The following is a 17,750-nucleotide window of genomic DNA, read 5'->3' as shown; positions in this document are numbered from 1 at the left end:
CTTTTACGTACATATAAATTTTGCATATGAGAAATCAGACCAGCGTCCTGATTTTGATTCAAATAGGGATCGATCCGATCGAGTAGTCTCGAAATGAGATTGATTTCTGAGCGAGAAGATAAACCTGATTTCTACTATATCTTTCTAATTTGTGAGTTAAATCAACTATTGTTCCGATTAGAAATGTGAAAAGTTTCGGATCGCCCAGTTGCGAATCGCAATTATGCGCCTCGACTCGGAAAAGACGCAGTTTCCGATTGTGAGAGGCAATCAAAATCAAGCTGCAGGTACCTTAGAAAAAAGAGTGTATGGTGTTTGAGAAAAGCGTCTGTCATTCATAGATTTAACTTAGTAAAATCATAGACCTATATAACTATAATATAACTCAAGAGGATTACTAATCGCGATATAATACAGCGTAGTCGGGTATTTAGTACACGACGTCGCAACGAGTACCAAATAGCTACTATTGTATCTATACCTAAATTTGTTTTCAATTGACAAGCAGCAATTTATCAAAGCTACTCTAATTTCTAGTGATAACAAACAAATCAACTAGATGGCGCTATTTGCACATGTTTTTATAGATAAGGCTAGTGCCGGCTATTCTTTTATTTGATTTAGGATTAGCGCCATTAGGAAGCGTTAATTTATAAATTAGTTTAAAACACACAATGCCATCTATTGACATGCAAATATGTAAAAATTCAGAAAATTTGTTTAGCTTAATTAATTAAACAATAATAGACATAAGTGAAAATGTTGTATTGTTACAGTGATGAGTGACCGAGGCGGACGGCGCGGCGCGGGCGCACCGTTCTACGCGCCACCGCGCCGTAAAACCTCGGCAGAAATCATCAGCGAAGCCCGTGCTGCAGTCTATGGAGGTAACCCTGTTAACAGGGACAATTTTCTTCTCTTTCTTTATACTTTGAACGTGAACAATGGTCTTTTTCCTGGACTGAATTGAAAAGCTGTTAATCAAGTGTCAGTAAGAACTTGATTTCAGTACGGGGTGGTCGATAATCAAGTATAAATTAAATAAATAATTTTTATTAAAATTAGACAACATCACATTCGTTGCTCTGATTCCAAAGTAAGTAGCTAAAGCCCTTGTGTTATGGAAATCGGAAACAACGACGGTACCACAAACACTCGGACCCGAGACAATATAGAAAAGTCAGTTTTCTACACTGACACGGCCGGGGATCGAACCCGGGACCTCAGAGATGGCGATACCATGAAAACCAGTGTGCAAGCCACTCGACCACGTAGGCCGTCAAATTGGTATTATACTACGTTTTTACCACTACTACAGTCGTCACTTTTACACCTGTCAACGTAACTAGAGATGTGAACAATTAATCGTTAACTATATTAGGCAATTTTTAAGAGTTTGTGATAGTTCAGATTGTTTTTAGGACCATATAATTAGAGATTTTAATGGTTTTTATAAGTTTTAAATTCTAGATAGAACAATTAATTTTAGTTTATTTTTTTTATACTTCCTTATTTTATATTATTGAAAGAAACCTGACTGTACGATTGTAAGTACTAAGCACTTTTTATATTTTTAATTAACTTATTAGTACGTTTACGTGGAATCGAATTGAATCGGTGAAATTCAGCGGTTAATGACTTACAACACTATATAAAAAATATATTAAAGAAGTAACTATTTTAAAAGTTTCCAAGTAATTGAAAAAGAAGGCAAAAAAAGCCGTGGTAGCCATTAGCCATTAGCCATGTCAAAATACGGTCGTGATTTCGCATTCAGGCTTGCACCTCTGAGTTTTTCGGAATTTATGTGCGTAATTTAATTTTAAATTTGAAAACGTCGTGAGTAAACCTGCACACATCTACAAAACAATTTAATGGTGTGTGTGAAGTTCCCAATGTGAGAACCACTGCCCAAGACCAGTATCAGTAGGACTATGGACTAACTGTTATGATTATTAATTAATAGTAATTTAAAATTGCATTTTATTTTGGAATACACGTGAAAGTAAATACTTGAAATGTGAAATAATTTGGTGTGGCAATAATTTTAAAGTCTCCGTTTTTATACGCAATAACTTCATAATTACTTGTTTATGTTTGTCGTTCATATTATTCAAATGTACATTCTCTCGTTTTCGTGGCTGTCAAAACGGGTCTATTGTATTGTGACAACTACAAATAGTTATTTTCTTTATATTTTGCAAGGCACTATTGTGACTCTTACATCGTGGAATTTAATGGAGTGTCATTAGGAAATATTTCTATTTATATCGATTGCAAGGAAGGTTCTAGAAACATCAATGCCGAAGGTTCTAGAGGCATCGATTGAGTCCTGCATTCGGCCAGCTTGTGGATTTAGATTATAATCTTGAGGTTAAGCTACTTAGGGGAGAGTCCTTCTTAAAAGTAGAATTTATATGGAACATGTACCTAATATATTATACTTTATGTAATGAATGAAATTCCCAAAGAAATAAAAGAATCGTTACGTTGTAAAACCTAAATTTAAAAACAAATCACGCCATATCGTCGCCTTACTTTCTCAAACTCGTATCTTATAAAGAGTGATTATTCAGGAGAGGGCAAAACTTTTTATTTATTTTAAATTTCTTATCATGGGTGTTAACTTGGATGCATTAATTTAAGAATAGATAAAAGCCAGTGTGTGAATATGAAGGAAATGTGATATGAAATCAGCCTGCAACTTTTGTATATACAATCCATTTTTTGCATTTCAGTAACTTTAAGACGACGATATGTCAGGTAACGAACTTTAGAGGTCGGTGTTTTTAGTACTCAGTACTGGTTGAGGTACCAAGTGACGGGACGAACAAGTCATGCGCCTGATGGTAAACGACACGCCTGTCCATAACAGTTACAGTGCCAGTTAGAGCTTTAAATCACAAAGACCTAAGGGCCACTGCCACTGTGCCCGTCATCCTGAGACATAGTTGACAAGTCTCATGTGCCTGTAATTTCACCAGTCTAACACGATTTGCTAGAAAACGCTGGTTCGAATCCAGCCGGTTCGATGGATTTTTTTCTAAGTTTTCGATCTTTGTATTTATAAATTACAACGAACTAGTAAGTATAGTAATTTCACAGAAATAATTGAACATCATAGTGGAATATCAATAAACTTAATTAACATCAAAGAGCTCAACTGTTAACTATTTATTAAAGAAATTGGGGAACCGTTTCTCAATCCACTCGGAATATATCTAGCTAATCGACATTGCTATTTTTATTTATACCTATTGGAATATCGATCCGTTTATCAAACCAAGCCAGCATAACGCTTTTTTTTAGATCTAACGCCGCTTCAGTTATCAGAAAGCGTTAATTTTGCACGACAATGCCACATCGTTATGGCACAAATTGCCTTGAGTCACGCAAAAACTTGCATCATTTTTCTTCAGCGATCGCTTTGATAAGAGTCAGGCGTATACTCGAGTGCGAAGGTTTTTTGTTTATGGTATTCAACCAGCAAACAGCCATACGATCCACTTGATGGAAAATGGTAATCGTGGATGGTAATGGTAATAGTATGTTGATATTTCATACTCTGGCATGATAAAGTCACATGTGTACATTGTATAATTATGTACCTATACCTGACGCCGTGGTAGCCTAATGCCTGCCTCTCAAGCAGAACCCATGGGTTCGAATCTGTGCGCGCAGCCCTGAGTTTCTCGGAATTTTAGTGCGAAATTTAATTTGGAATTCACCATGAGCTTTTGGTGAAGGTAAACATAGTGATTAAACTTGCATGTCGAGTGATTCACAACCTTTGGAAAACGTATGAAGTCTCTAGCCCGCATGGGGCCAAAGTGGCGGATTACGGTCTAAACCCTCGCCTGAGAGGAGAACAGTGGGATGTATTGGGTTGATGATGATGAAATTTTAAAGTCAGTTTTTTAATTCATTTTTTAACGCCAATGGTTTTATTAGGCAATTTCATTTTCAAATTCAAATTATAAAATTATCCAAAAAAATCCATTGGTGTTAAAAAAATTATTAAAAACCAGTTTTTCAGCAATTGACAAAACTGATGCGTGTAGTTATCGAGTATTTTCGTTCGTAGTCTTTAAACCTCTCTGATTGAAAAGCTCTCATTTTGCTAGTCTTATTACACCAAAGGTGCGTGCGTACACCTATACGCATTGATATCATCAGCATTTGTTATTTTATTACAACAATGGACTATTTTTTTTCCCCATTTTTATTCATCGATGATGTCAAACAGTACCAGGAAAGTAAACAATCAGCCACCCACACGATAAAACTGTAAAACGCTAATTAGTTTGTTCTGGACATTATGTGCCGATCGTAAAGTCGTCTGATGGTTTTTCAACTGCCGGCACCGTGTAATTTGTTAGAAAATTAAAGCATAATACGACAAATAGACAAAGAAAAGTAATTTGCACACAAATGCAATTTACCTTTGATAATCTCACCACATCACAGTAAACACACAATATTAATACGAGTAATAATAAAAGAGACCTTGCTCAGCGTTTTGCTACGGGCAGGATATCCTACCTACAGCGCTGGTTTTCAGCAAGTCCGATATGAGTGAAGCACGGACTCGAGTGCAAACAATGCATACATACATAATGTGTGTAAAAGTATAATACATATAGTGTGTCTCTGTGTGTGAGTGTGTGTGTGTGTGTGTGTGTGTGTGTGTGTGTGTGTGTGTGTGTGTTTGTGCGCGTGTGTGTGTGCGTGTGCTTGTATGTGTGCTTGTGCGTGGTCTTGTGCGTGGGCTTGTACGTGGGCTTGTGCGTGGTCTCGTGCGTGGGCTGGTGCGTGGTCTCATGCGTGGGCTTGTGCGTGGGCTTGTGCGTGAGCATGTGCGTCGGCTTGTGCGTGTGCTTGTGCGTGTGCTTGTGCGTGTGCTTGTGCGTGTGCTTCTGCGTGTGCGTGTGCGTGTGCGTGTTCGTGTGCGTGTGCGTGTGCTTGTGCGTGTCCTTGTGCGTGTGCTTGTGCGTTAAACCGATATGTCAATGAAAGTGTATTGTCGCGAGAGCACAGTCCTTTCCAATGGTGGGCAGGGCATAAAACAAGATGTCCAAAATTAGCATAGTTAGCACGAGTGTTTTTATATGCACCTGCAAGCACTGTGTATAGCGAGCGGTTATTTGCCGAAGCGGGTAATGTGTATGAAGGAAAAAGGAACAGACTATTACCTGAACGCGCAGAAAGTCTTGTATTCCTATATCATAACTTGCCTTTGTTATATTTTAAATATTAATAATGTAAACTTTCTTTTGAAATTACTAAATTGCTACAAATTGTTACAATTGTCTAGAATTTGAAGTAATAAATCTCTTTTGATTATTTTAAATATATTGTTGGTTTTAATTTATTATGTCTATAGCTGTAATGCTTTATTTTAACCAAGTACTCTTCTTATGAACCGAGTTATTCGGCCGAGTACGAGTAGTAAAAAAGCGGCCGAGTACATCGAGTGCCGAGTAGCAAACGAGTACTCGGCACATCTCTAATAAATTATTCTTTTGATTAGAAACGTTAACATAAATATGTTAACGTTTCTAATCTTCCACGCTACTCGTAGACGACTATCGTTCGTCGTCTTTCAGCCATTTGTCGCTAGATGGCAGTACATTGAATGCAATTTCAATATAAAATCAAAACAAAGCAAAAAAGAAATCGGTTTGCACATTCCGGAACAATCGCGTAACATACGCACTGAAAAAACAGTCGAATCGAGGACCTCCTCCTTTTTATGAAGTCGGTTAATTGTGTTAGTAGAGAATCTAAAATTGTAAAATTAAAATTGAATTCGCTCGTAAGCCTTAAATAGGACCCAAGGCGTAAAAAGTTACCGGGTAATTTTCATGTTCGTTTTCTCTTTCTAATTTTGGCGAACATTTTTATTATTTCAGTATTCGAGTATATTATCGTGAAATATTAAATAATATTTCAGGTGCATTTCCCTCCAATAATAAATAATACGTCATGATAATATTCTAGAATATTCAAATAAAAAAAATTGCCACCGAAATTAGGTAGAGAAAACTAATATGAAAATTACCCTGCATAACAGGAGACCGCATTCTCCTCGCGATAGTTTCGAGTATTGGTTTGGCAGAGCAGAGAGGCTGACTTTTTCCGCATAATTCTAAATTTTTAAAGTTAGTGGCCAGGAAGTAGTTGCCTGTGCAACAATGCCTGACGTGCTAGTTTTCGGACATCACTGTTTCCAACAATATCCGAAAACCATTGTTATGTGGCACTCACAGGGCACTGATGGCCTTATGCGTATAGTCAGACCATAGGCTGCACCTACCTATAGGAAACTTGGCAGTATGATTTAAATAGCAAGATTTTTACTTGTTCACTACAACGTGCAAACTTTCGTACCACTATATTACACCTGATCGCGAGCGCCCTGCGTACGATGTATTTATTTATTTGGAGCACCAACAGATTACACATAGAAAAATAAGATAAAAGACAACATTTTTAAGGCACAGTTCTAATGTGTAAGCCAATTACAAGTGTCCACATCACTCAATATGTACCCAGATGCACAAAATAATGAAAATAATAAAATAAAGTTTTTAAATATTAATCAATCCAAATAATTAATTTATGTACGGCAATTTCAGGCAAATAGTTGATTGAAGATCGGAATAAATAGTTGGTGGATGTAAATATGATAGTTTAATTAAATATTTTATGAAAGATAAAATAACAATGAAAATAAAGTATTAAGCTGTAGGAACACGCAATTTACATTTAAATTTATGAAAAGTATCATTAAAAATTTCAAGACCAGTAAATAAAAAAAAGTAAACAAAATGCCTAAAATTTCTTTTCAAAAGGAAAATACTGAAAGAAAATAATATGCTAATCCATTCACAAATCATACCTTTCAAGTTCCGCATAACGGACTACCCTATTATTCCAAATCTAAACCTACCTAAGGTGCTTGAACCGCGCACTTGGTCAAGTCGTGCCTTATTGTAACCTCCTTGGTTGCCATTAGTTACAGAGGGGTGAATAATCCAACTAACACGCAAAGTTCTGCTTTGTACTGGCTTAAACCAGATTTTCTCTAATTAAGCGTATTGATTTTTATTACTACTCATGTTTTTTCGGGAATCTTCTAAGTGTGGTGTTTATTATTGACTTTTGCGTTTGACTCTACAATGGTTTGGTGCATAATACCTCTCTATTCGCTGTTTTCATTCTGTTTCTAGCTATATTCTTTCGTTTAAACTTTTACTGTGTTTGAATGTATGAATATAGGTGTACCTATATGTATAGTCTTGTTTCAACTATAATAATAATAAAAAAAATAAAAAGTATATTTAATTATACTAATAATAGTTTGTTCATCATATCGATTTGCTGTCGTCGCGTATCTGGGAAAGTTTAAACAATATTTCGAAAACGTTTCGAGTGTCAATCATAGATATTATCTATGGTGTCAATACACGTTTGGTCAGTAGTTTAATAATGTTTTAATTGTTTGAGACACGTACTTGGCATAGGAACATAAATGAGTTAATATAGTTTGTAAAATATAAATAAACTCCGATAATAACTATGTTCCTTGAATATTTTAAACATGGTACAAAGTCAAAGTAAAATAATCTTTATTTCGTAAGTAAGCAAATTACACTGATTCGTCATACTGATTAAACTCTACTGCTCATTCGTAAGGCAAGATTCCCCTGAGAAGAATGAGCAAGAAACTCTAGGCGTTGCTCTTTGTAAATATACATTTGAAAACATTTATAGGTACAATATTTAATTTAAACATCTTAGATCGAGAATACCTGAAAGAGCTAAACGAGCACTGTCACGGATTTTTGTCATCCAAGTTCGCAGAAGTTGTATAAATAACCTTTAGTATAAAGTTTTTGTTTCACAATAGTTTTAAACTTCATAAATGGCTAATTTTGAATATCAATCGGAATCTTATTATAGAAGCGTATACATTAAATGAATTTGAGACTTTATGAAGACGTACAAGACAATGTTGGATCCGACTGGACGAATCACAACGTCTGTTGCTACCGCTCTGTCATCTGAGCTACGGATCAAGCCTACAGATTTTAGGAATTTGTCTATGTTCTTGTTGCGCCCACGTTGAGGCAACAGACGCTGGTTCGAGCCCAGTCGGAATGACGAAATTTTTCTTTGTATTTTTTCGATCTTTGTATCGACAATAATAACAAACTAGTGAGGTATTTTCACAAAAAATATATGAATAATATTATGGGGGTAAAATATATTTGATGGAATTGAGAGCGAAAACCTAAGCACCTAGACATAACTGCACGGCAATGTTTCAACAGAGCTTCATTGCGTTCGTGTTTATCTCTCTTATCCCGGCCAATTTATACGTCAAAATAGAGCACTTGGACTGTTTTAATTTTTCATTTAATTACTTATAATATTTAAATTTTTACTGAATTGATATTAAATTATTTTTTTGTGAAATTACTCTACTGCTTAGTTTTATATTATAATTAACCGACTTCAAAAAAAGGAGGAGGTTCTCAATTCGTCTGTATGTTTTTTTATTGTATGTACATATGTTACGCGATGACTCCGCCATTTGTGAACCAATTTTGATGATTCTTTTTTTATTGGAAAGAAGGTATCTCAGGTGTGGTCCCATTTAAATTTCAAGAAAATATTCCACACACTAACTAGGGGATGTATGTCTTTTGAGGTCGGTTTTTTAAACCGGAGGTTAGGTTAGGTTATTATTAATATCTTAGAATAATAACGCATAGAAACCTAGTCCGCACACGCTAAGTGAGGCAAATTGAAGCGCTCCCAAAGGGCCTACACGAGCGGGCAGGCCGTCAGTGCTCAAGGTCAACTTGCACCGCGAACAGCTCAAGAATTTTAGGTAAAAATGACGAAATGTGCGGTAAATGAGTGTAAAGTACGTCAGACAAACATAAAATAGATACTAACATCACATTCCACAAGGAAGTAACGCGTTTCGACTTGTATTTTTATATAAATATTCACTAAAACCGAAAATTAACCTACTACTAAAACTAGCCTACATGAATTTGATTTTTGCTTCACTTGTGACAATTCGTTTGATATGAAACTATCATTCTATGCGTTATTATTCTAAGATTAATATAAAGATCGAACACTTAGGAAAAATTCCTTCGATCCGGCCGGATTTGATCCGACGGCAACTAGCAAACTAAGCCACTATATATATTTTTTTATTGAATATTGATGAAATGATGAGTCAACTACTTGATGTATATTTAGATATACATACATATAAATATGGTTTTGATATTTATTTTACAGAGATGAGCGGACCGTCCAGCGGTGCAGGCGGCGCACTCCGCTCCCTGCGCACGCGACGCCCATTCACACCTAGAGAACCGCAGCGTACTCTTTTCACCGAACGAACCCGCAAGAAGGACACTAGACCGCCTAGCGCTTTTGAGTACATTAATTTCCGCTATTCTTTGTTAAATCTGGTATCCAGTGTTTCATAACGGACAATAATTACTACTAATTGTTACCGAATTTACGATCAATACCTTGAATTTATAGTCATATCGCGTAAAAAAGTATGTAAAATGTTACTTCTTCATGTGACTACTAGAGGGCGCTGTAAAATTTTCCAAATAGAATTGTCAAATACTTTATGCGATCACTAGCGACAGCTCTTACAGTAAGCTCGTGGTAGAGGTACAGGTGTGACTTTTGCTTACGAATAATTTTTGTTATATACTCTAGTGGATGTCCAATTGAATATTCAAAGGCTAAATTAACGATAGGCCGTAGCCATTTGAAAGGATGCACAGAGATGGGCAAGTGCCTATCCCATCATCTATCCATCCCACGCCTGAGGGCAAAAACTTTTTACAACTAAACATTTGTTGTAAATGTAGTTCAAATTTAATGATATTTTATTGTTTTCTGATCTAGACGGTTCGTTTTGTCTTCTATTGAATCGTTTCGCTTAAAAATCGCATTGGAATAGACCGATACAAAAAATCGTTAGATCATATATATATATAATATAATAATATGCACTTGAGTCGATCTTCAAAAAAATGGATGGACGGATCGTAATATGCACCCTTAGTAGTGAAAATCCACAGGATTACAAGGTGGATATTGGGAGGAGTTGCCTCTTTGTGTCTAAAAAAGATTTTTTTTACATCGAAATTTGTAATAAGTATAGAATTATACCAAATTCCGTAATCGCCGTTACTGACCACGATTTTGCTCCAAAATACACACATCAAAAGTGTCTAGGGATAAAAGGCATTTTTTTCAAATATTTGATTAATTATATTAAAATTTAAACAAAATAAAATAAAATTATTACATTAATTGATTAAATTATGAAAATTACCAAAAAAAAAATCAATTTCAAAAAAAAGGTTTAAAAAACCTGATTTTCAGTAATTGGCAAAAACGTGCTTGATCCCTAAACATTTTTGATGAGTGTATAATTCTTACACAGTAATATTTTTTTACCATTCTTTCAGCCTCAAATACTTGAGTCTCCAAGAGAACAATGACGAAGCGCTAGCAGCTGTCACAGGGGCGAGAATCGCCATTTTGGAGGAAGAACTCCTTAACGGAGTGCTATTGACTGAATCAACGAGTAATACTAGGAAAAAACCAGTTGTAAGTGTTTTAAAAAGCACTGACATATTGTCATCAGCTTCAAATTGTTTAATATTTAATGTCTAAATAGCCTAGGAATACTATACCCGTATTCCATGAAAACTTTAAACACCCGAATAATAGTACATTGCCATATAAAGACGTTGGATCACACGGTTTCGGTGGTCCGACCGTTAAAATCACATAAGGGAGCCACCACACATGTCGACACGGAATTGCATTAAGCCAGTCATAAAAACCTTTAAGTCCATATCGTCACCTTTTTTTCTCAAACTCGTATCTTAAAGCACAAAGTTACTGAAATGCAAAAAATGGATATACAAATTTCGCAGGCTGGTTTCACATCGCATTTCCTTCATATTCACAGCCTGGCTGTTGCCTATTCTTGAAGTAATACATCGAAATTAACACCTTTGATAAGAAATTTGAAATAAAAAAAAGTTTTGCCATCTTATGAATAATCACTCTTTATAAGTAAGCGCCCAAGTACACGAGGTGAAAGATTTCGCGCGGTCGCCGCGCGGCTCCCGCGTATACCAAATTGGAGCCAGACTCGCCTGTGTGCCCGAGATGCTCATTTAAGTAAAAACATAAAAGCTAAATAAATAGAGCGTATTTTGCCATGACAGTTAGACGCACGCGGTCGCTGCGCGGCTGCAACGCGGCCTCCGCTCGGCGACCGCGCGGGGTGAGCGCAATGAAATTCGTGTTGAATAAATGCGCCCTTAAGATGACCGAGCGGAAGCACAATATGTAACGTCTTTTTCGCTCTTATTGCGTAGCCGTGGTAGCCAAATGGTCTAACCTATCGCCTGTCAAGCAGAGGCCGTGGGTTCTCTGAGTTTTCCCAGAATGTATGAAAAGTTTACTATGAGATTTTCGGTGAAGGAAAAGATCGTGATGAAACCTGCAGGTCGAAGAAGATTTACAAACATCGGAAAATGTGTGAAATTCCCAATCCTCATTGAACCAAGGTGCGGTCTATGGCTTAATGAGAGGAGACTCGTGCTCTGCAGTGGGACGTATAAATAGGTTGATGATGATGATATCTGCATGGACATAATGCTTTTTCTGACCGATTTAAGTCAATTATGCCTTAATAAGTGTGGTGTGTTCCTAACTCAGGCAACTTTCCACAAGCAGGAAAATTACTTCGTTTGTAAAATTTTATTTTTATTCCTTGATTAATCACGATTTTTTCATGATGATACTTGATTTTGTTATTATTAACATATAAATGCATTTTTAAAATTCAAAGTCTCACTATTCATTTCTAGCTTCGTAAACAAGCGCGGTCAACACAAGAGCGTACGGGAGATGGGTGGGCAGGACTACCCAAGCTGCCGCATCTCAATGGGCGCAGCAAACCACTGCATCGAAGAAACACCAGTGGAGTTTCACCTGAAGGTATTTTATTTGCCAACCTAACAGTAAAACCTATCATGCAACTTATAAGTTATCCCGCTAGAAGACACACTAATTAATCAATATATTACATACCAGCATCCTTTTTTTTTTAGAATTACGCGGTGTGTTACAACCCACTCTGATTGGAAACGAACTGTTTAGGTGCTTTGTTTATGAAGTCGAAACATTGAACTAGGTTTTGGCACTGATGCAGTCTATATTCCACAGCCGTCTTCTGGCCGAAGATTATATTTTTAAATACGAATGAATATACTTCTAAATCGTTTCTTTCAGAATCTACTGTGGGAAACGACTTAGCACAAGCAATATCGGTTACTAGACCGCTCGGAAGCAATAGAGACAGCAACGAAATCAACAATGAGAAAGGTACCAAGTGTAAGTTAACTACTTCAATATGTTCACAAATAACATTTCATTTTCACAATATCCGTCGACGTTTTAATACGGAGTAGCTTTAACTTAAAATTTCTGGTATCTATAGCAAAAGATTCTGGTTATACGGTCTGTTTATACAATTATAAGTAGTCCAGGGGAAGTCGTCTCCTTTTGTCAGCGGTTTGGTCAGACCTCTACTCGTCGTTTTTTGTCCAAAAGAAAGTTGATCTAATTTTGAATATTTGAGTCTATCTTTGTAGCCAGTTCGTTGATCTATTTTTTAATTTAAAAAGTAAACTTTTCAAGATCAGGACGCTGTTTCAGCCTTAAGCCCTGACGCCGGCAAGCGGCGTCTTCAGTTCTCGGGTGCGAAGTCGGTGTCATGCGAGACCAACGCTTTCGGCGATATATCTGTGAAACAAATTGCAGTACAACTGCCTAATGCTTCTTGCTGTGACTATGACAAGTAAGTTATACTGCACTCTGATGATGTTTTAGTAAATGTATATAAGTTTTATACCAAGCGACATAAAAACTAGTAATACGCAAATAGCGAATCTCACACAGGTTGTTTACTCGGGCTCTAATAAGTGCATCTTGCATTGTTGAACAGGTTTGAAATTTCATATAAATCAATCACAAACGTCATTTAATTTATTATATAATCTAAATCATGTTATATTTTCAGCATGAGTATTCTGGAGCTAGCCGAAGCGCTCTCCCACCGCAGTCGTGACACGGACGAAACATTCTACCTCTTGGAAGCACTGCAGAATCTTCTAGAAAGCAGCCAACCCACCAGCAGCTTAAGAGAGCTGGTATTAAGAGCTCTGTACATGCACGTTGACAGTGATGATGAGAGGGTTCTCGTTGCAATTGCGAGGTCTATGCTGACGGTGAGTCTAAAATAGATTACAGTTTTAAATTTGACTGAGACTATCTTTCTATTGTACTAAGTTGGCGGCAATTATAGGCGTAGGAAGCATATCTTGAGACATAAGAAGAGGTCAAAGACAAGACGCCTTTGACTTTTTCTTATATCTCCAGATTATGTATGTATTTTATTTATCCAAAAATAACCTTCACAGATACGCGTAACTGGAAATCATTTATCTGCAGCTTGTAAACTGGTCTTCAAGATTGCCAGAAATGACAACAATGACCATTTCTTCAGGAATAGCAATCTTTTGGGTGAGATATCTTTGTTTATTTATCTTTCTTTTTGAAATTGCTTCGACAAAATGTTTTTCCTTTCATCTTCGTCAAAATCCTAAAATTTCATTTTAGTTATTCAGCTGCTTGTCCTGTGTTCTGTCTTGATTTAGAGTAGATAATGTAAAAGAGCGTTGTCTTGCCAACAACCTGATGCCCAGGTTGGCCAGGTCTCTAGAATAAGTGTAAATTGTATATCTGTGGAGAAATAAATAAATAAAAAATAAAGATCGTATAAGCATCTAGCTCATAGGCTCCCAAACTTTTGAACTCATCGGCCACTTAGGCAAGATAACAAAATTTCAACGCCCACCACCACAAAAAATAATTGAAAACAAGTATTTTTTATATTAACTTAACAAAAAAATCACAATGAACAAAAATTATATTCAATTATGTAGTGTAGTTTATAGCACCCCCTGGACAGAATAAACGCCCCCAATTGCTTCCGAGGCGCCTGCCTAGGACTCTTCAGCGCCCACTGGCGGGAGGTAGGGACCAGTTTGGGAACTATGATCTAGCTCGTCATGCCCTCTCCTTCTAGGCTTTCCACGTCTCCGGCTTGCGTTGTGTGGGAGCCATACCGTGGTGGTCTTTACCCACGGCGCGCTTGACATGCGGCAATATATGTATCTGGCCCAGTTCCATTTCAGCCTGGTGGCTTTTTGACCAATGTCAACGATTTGTGTTTTGGAGCGCAGTATACTATTCCGCAGGGTTTTACTTGCTAAATATTTCGCTTCATACCTCGCTGACACACCCCAAATGCGAACTTCTGACCATTTATCAAGTTAATCTAATTTTTAGAACATGCCTCAACGTAATTTTTGCAAGTACTTATCATATTTCTTTTTTCATTAATTTTCCAGAACTGTTAGTAGAAGGCTATGGCCGTGCAGACCCACTTACGGAAGGTGAGTGCTGCGTGTACGGAGCGGGAGCTCTGCGGTTCTTGGCTCTGGAGCCTCGTTTATGTATGCAAGCTCACCGAGCAGGCGCTCTACATCTTGCTGCTTTGCATCTCAAGATACTAAATAATGCGGTAAGTATGTATAATGCATGATGTACAGATGATTAGATACAAGTTTTGGTCAAAAGTACTTACGTGTCTTACCAACTAGTCTGTGGTCACCCCGGCAAGATAACTGACAATTGTTTCATAATTTAGCCATTCAATCCGTGTATTTCTATCGAAAATGGGAACTTAGTTAATTTGTCAACTTTTAACGTTGTCTGTGATTGAACAATCTGGGCATGGCCAAATTAGATTCCCTGTACACCGTTATATCTTGTAGTCGCTGGAGGTGACGACTCGTTAGAAGAAAACTTGCTGTCTATACGATCTTGCTTTTTATTAATAAAAATACTTGTACGATTGGCACATTCAATCATTATTTCATCGATTAATATTAAATAGAGTATTTCGTCTGAAACAGAAAGCGGAAAATCCTCGAGCAATATCGGAGCACTCAATTCACGCGCTTTACCAACTAACCGGCGCGCTAAGAAATCTGGCCGGGGCGGGGCACAGGGAAATACGGGATTTCGTCGCCAGTGGCGCATTAGGTGAACTAGTCAATGCATTGCTGTATCACACGGATCGAGACGTGCTAACTAACGTTGCTAGATGTCTCAGGTCAGTTACATAGCAGTTTTAGTGATGCCTAAGAAATTTTATATTAAATAAACAAAAAAATAAATAAATGTTAGACGACATCACAAACGTTGCTCTGATTCAAAAGTAAGCAACTAAACCACTTTTGTTCAAAGAAACAACGACGGTACCGTAAACACCTGTACCCGAGACAATATTGAATACTTAGTTTTCCACATTGACTCGGCTGGGCATCGAACCCGGAACGTCAGAAGCCACTCGAGCAATTTTAAACGGCATTCTCGTGACAACTTGAGCCTTTGTTTTCCCACTGTAAAAGCAATATCATCTGACCACCGGTGAAGTGATCTACTGACACACAATTCTTCGATCATGGCCACATCATGTTAGTTTACTTAATTTTAAAGATTAATAGTTATACATGCATCCACGCGAAAAATCGTTACCTTACTTCTGAGGCGATCTGAAAAGCAATCTTTAATTCTAGCGTATTGTCAGCGGAAGAAACATGCTGCGCGTGGCTGTGCGCGTCATCAGTGAGCGCGCGGGCGCTGCTGCTCGCGCTTGCCGCGTGCGCCGCCCGCGCACCGCTCGCCGTGCGACTTGCGTACACGCTCGGCAATATGGCCGCCGCCGACGAGCAGGCGAGAATTAATGTGAGATACTTTCAATATATTCCATACCATAATGTGTGACCAAATTTTTAGTGATATTTTATCTTTCGTCGGTTCTTCTGTCGATTTTTTTATTGTAGCTCCTTGTGTTTCCTATTTCTGCCACGGTGCAGTAACGTGAGGGCTGCTGCATTCCAGCTTGGTGCTGGTGAAATTACAGGCACATGGAACTTGTCTCAGGGTGCAAGGTGTAGTAGCAGTGTCCGTAGATCTTTGTGATTTAAAGCTCTGAGTGGCACTGCAACTGCCATTTCGTCTCGTCTTAGTATCATAAAAAAACAACAACAACAACAACAAACTAAACTTTAACAAACTTCTGACCAGCTTCATATGTTAATATAAGTGTGGTGAGACCGTTAATATGTTAACTCAAATTATTTATTTTATTTTTTTATAATATCAAGTGACAGGACGGACAAATCGTGCCCCTTATGCTAAGCTACACGCCTGTCCTTAACAGATGCAGTGCCACTCAGCTCTTTAAATCGCAAAGATCTGAAGCGCACTGCCACTGCGCCCGTCAATCTGAGACATAAGTTGATAAGTCTCATGTGCCTGTAATTTCACCAGCACCCATACCCTTCAAAAGCGGAACACACTAATGCTGAGATTACTGCTTGGCGGCAGAAATAGGTAAGGTGGCAGTACTTCCCTGGACAAACTCTTGCACAAGGAGCTCTACTGCTACTAGATATTATAGAGCTAGCAGGACAGGGCGCAACTTGAGCTTGCGCTTTACGTCGCTCTCGCAGAAGTCGCGCCATATCGTGCCTGCAGTTGTAGATAAAAATAATTAAAGTTTGAATATACGGTGATGAGATTTGTTGTTTGGCAGATCTACGAAGAAGAGGGCGGCGTGGATGTACTCCTAACTATATTAGAGTCGTATACGAAACGGAACGATAGTTATGTCAAAGAACCTGAAATTGACCCCGATCTACATCTTGTAGGTGCGTACTTTATATCTTTATAAAGATATAAAAAAAATCTGTTCATAATTCATTTATCTGTGAAAACACAGGTTGTATAGTAGTTGACATGTACAAAATAAGTTTCCTTTCACTTTTTTTGCCGATCCGACTTGGATTCGGCGATCGTCTTTTTCCGACGGCTAAACATTAGGCATACATTATTGAAGGTACGTGAGGCGCACTTAAGTTTCCGGAATGAATAAGAAAAAAATACTATAAATGGTCAGAAATTAATTTATTGTTTCTCAAAATATTCTCCGTTAGCGTTAATGCACTTTTTCATACGAATGAACAAATTTTGAAAACAATTATGCCACTCCTCCGTGACAATCTCTGAAACATATTTTCATACTCTTCAACAGCCTCTTCAGGTGATGAAAATCGTTGACCGCGTAACTGGTTCTTAATTTTTGGAAACAAATAAAAGTCACAAGGTGCCAGGTCGGGACTGTACGTGGGATGGCTCATAAGGTCAACGTTGTTCACCTTCAAAAATTCATTTGTCTGTCTAACTGTGTGAGAACTGGCATTATCGTGGTGCAAGATGATACGGCATTTACGGTTATTTTTGTCAATAACTTTCGGCAAACAAATGATTGTGTACCAATCACTATTCACGGTACAACGATTAACTAAAGCAACAGTAGCCACTTAGAGGCACTTTCCACGCGCGCCAGTTTGGTTGGTTTCGGCTCATCTCGAAAGAGCCATACGCTTGATTACTGCTTTGATTTGGGATCGTAACAATAAATCCATGTTTCGTCACCTGTTACTATATCTCACACCAAATTTTACGCCCCTTCGTTGAAT

General features: G+C 37.6%; 1 protein-coding gene across 1 annotated transcript in view; it reads left to right on the top strand.

Annotated features, from left to right (window-relative positions):
* Positions 1 to 778: 778 nt before the first annotated feature.
* LOC113240134 (armadillo repeat-containing protein 2) overlaps positions 779 to 17,750 on the top strand; it is a 33,316-nt gene continuing 16,344 nt past the window's right edge. Inside the window, exons 1-12 of the mRNA XM_026477361.1 lie at positions 779 to 887; positions 9,325 to 9,466; positions 10,524 to 10,665; positions 11,943 to 12,072; positions 12,367 to 12,468; positions 12,793 to 12,934; positions 13,157 to 13,364; positions 13,557 to 13,659; positions 14,550 to 14,722; positions 15,117 to 15,316; positions 15,783 to 15,951; positions 16,805 to 16,919. Of these exons, the coding sequence (XP_026333146.1) occupies positions 779 to 887; positions 9,325 to 9,466; positions 10,524 to 10,665; positions 11,943 to 12,072; positions 12,367 to 12,468; positions 12,793 to 12,934; positions 13,157 to 13,364; positions 13,557 to 13,659; positions 14,550 to 14,722; positions 15,117 to 15,316; positions 15,783 to 15,951; positions 16,805 to 16,919 (1,735 nt within the window). The remainder of the gene's footprint in view (positions 888 to 9,324; positions 9,467 to 10,523; positions 10,666 to 11,942; positions 12,073 to 12,366; positions 12,469 to 12,792; positions 12,935 to 13,156; positions 13,365 to 13,556; positions 13,660 to 14,549; positions 14,723 to 15,116; positions 15,317 to 15,782; positions 15,952 to 16,804; positions 16,920 to 17,750) is intronic.

The sequence above is a fragment of the Hyposmocoma kahamanoa genome, unplaced genomic scaffold (genome assembly GCF_003589595.1).
Source record: "Hyposmocoma kahamanoa isolate Upper Pololo Valley unplaced genomic scaffold, ASM358959v1 120, whole genome shotgun sequence".
NCBI classification, from domain to species: Eukaryota; Metazoa; Arthropoda; class Insecta; order Lepidoptera; family Cosmopterigidae; genus Hyposmocoma; species Hyposmocoma kahamanoa.
Note: the sequence above shows the minus strand (reverse complement) of the source record. Positions and strands in the feature narration are given on the sequence as shown.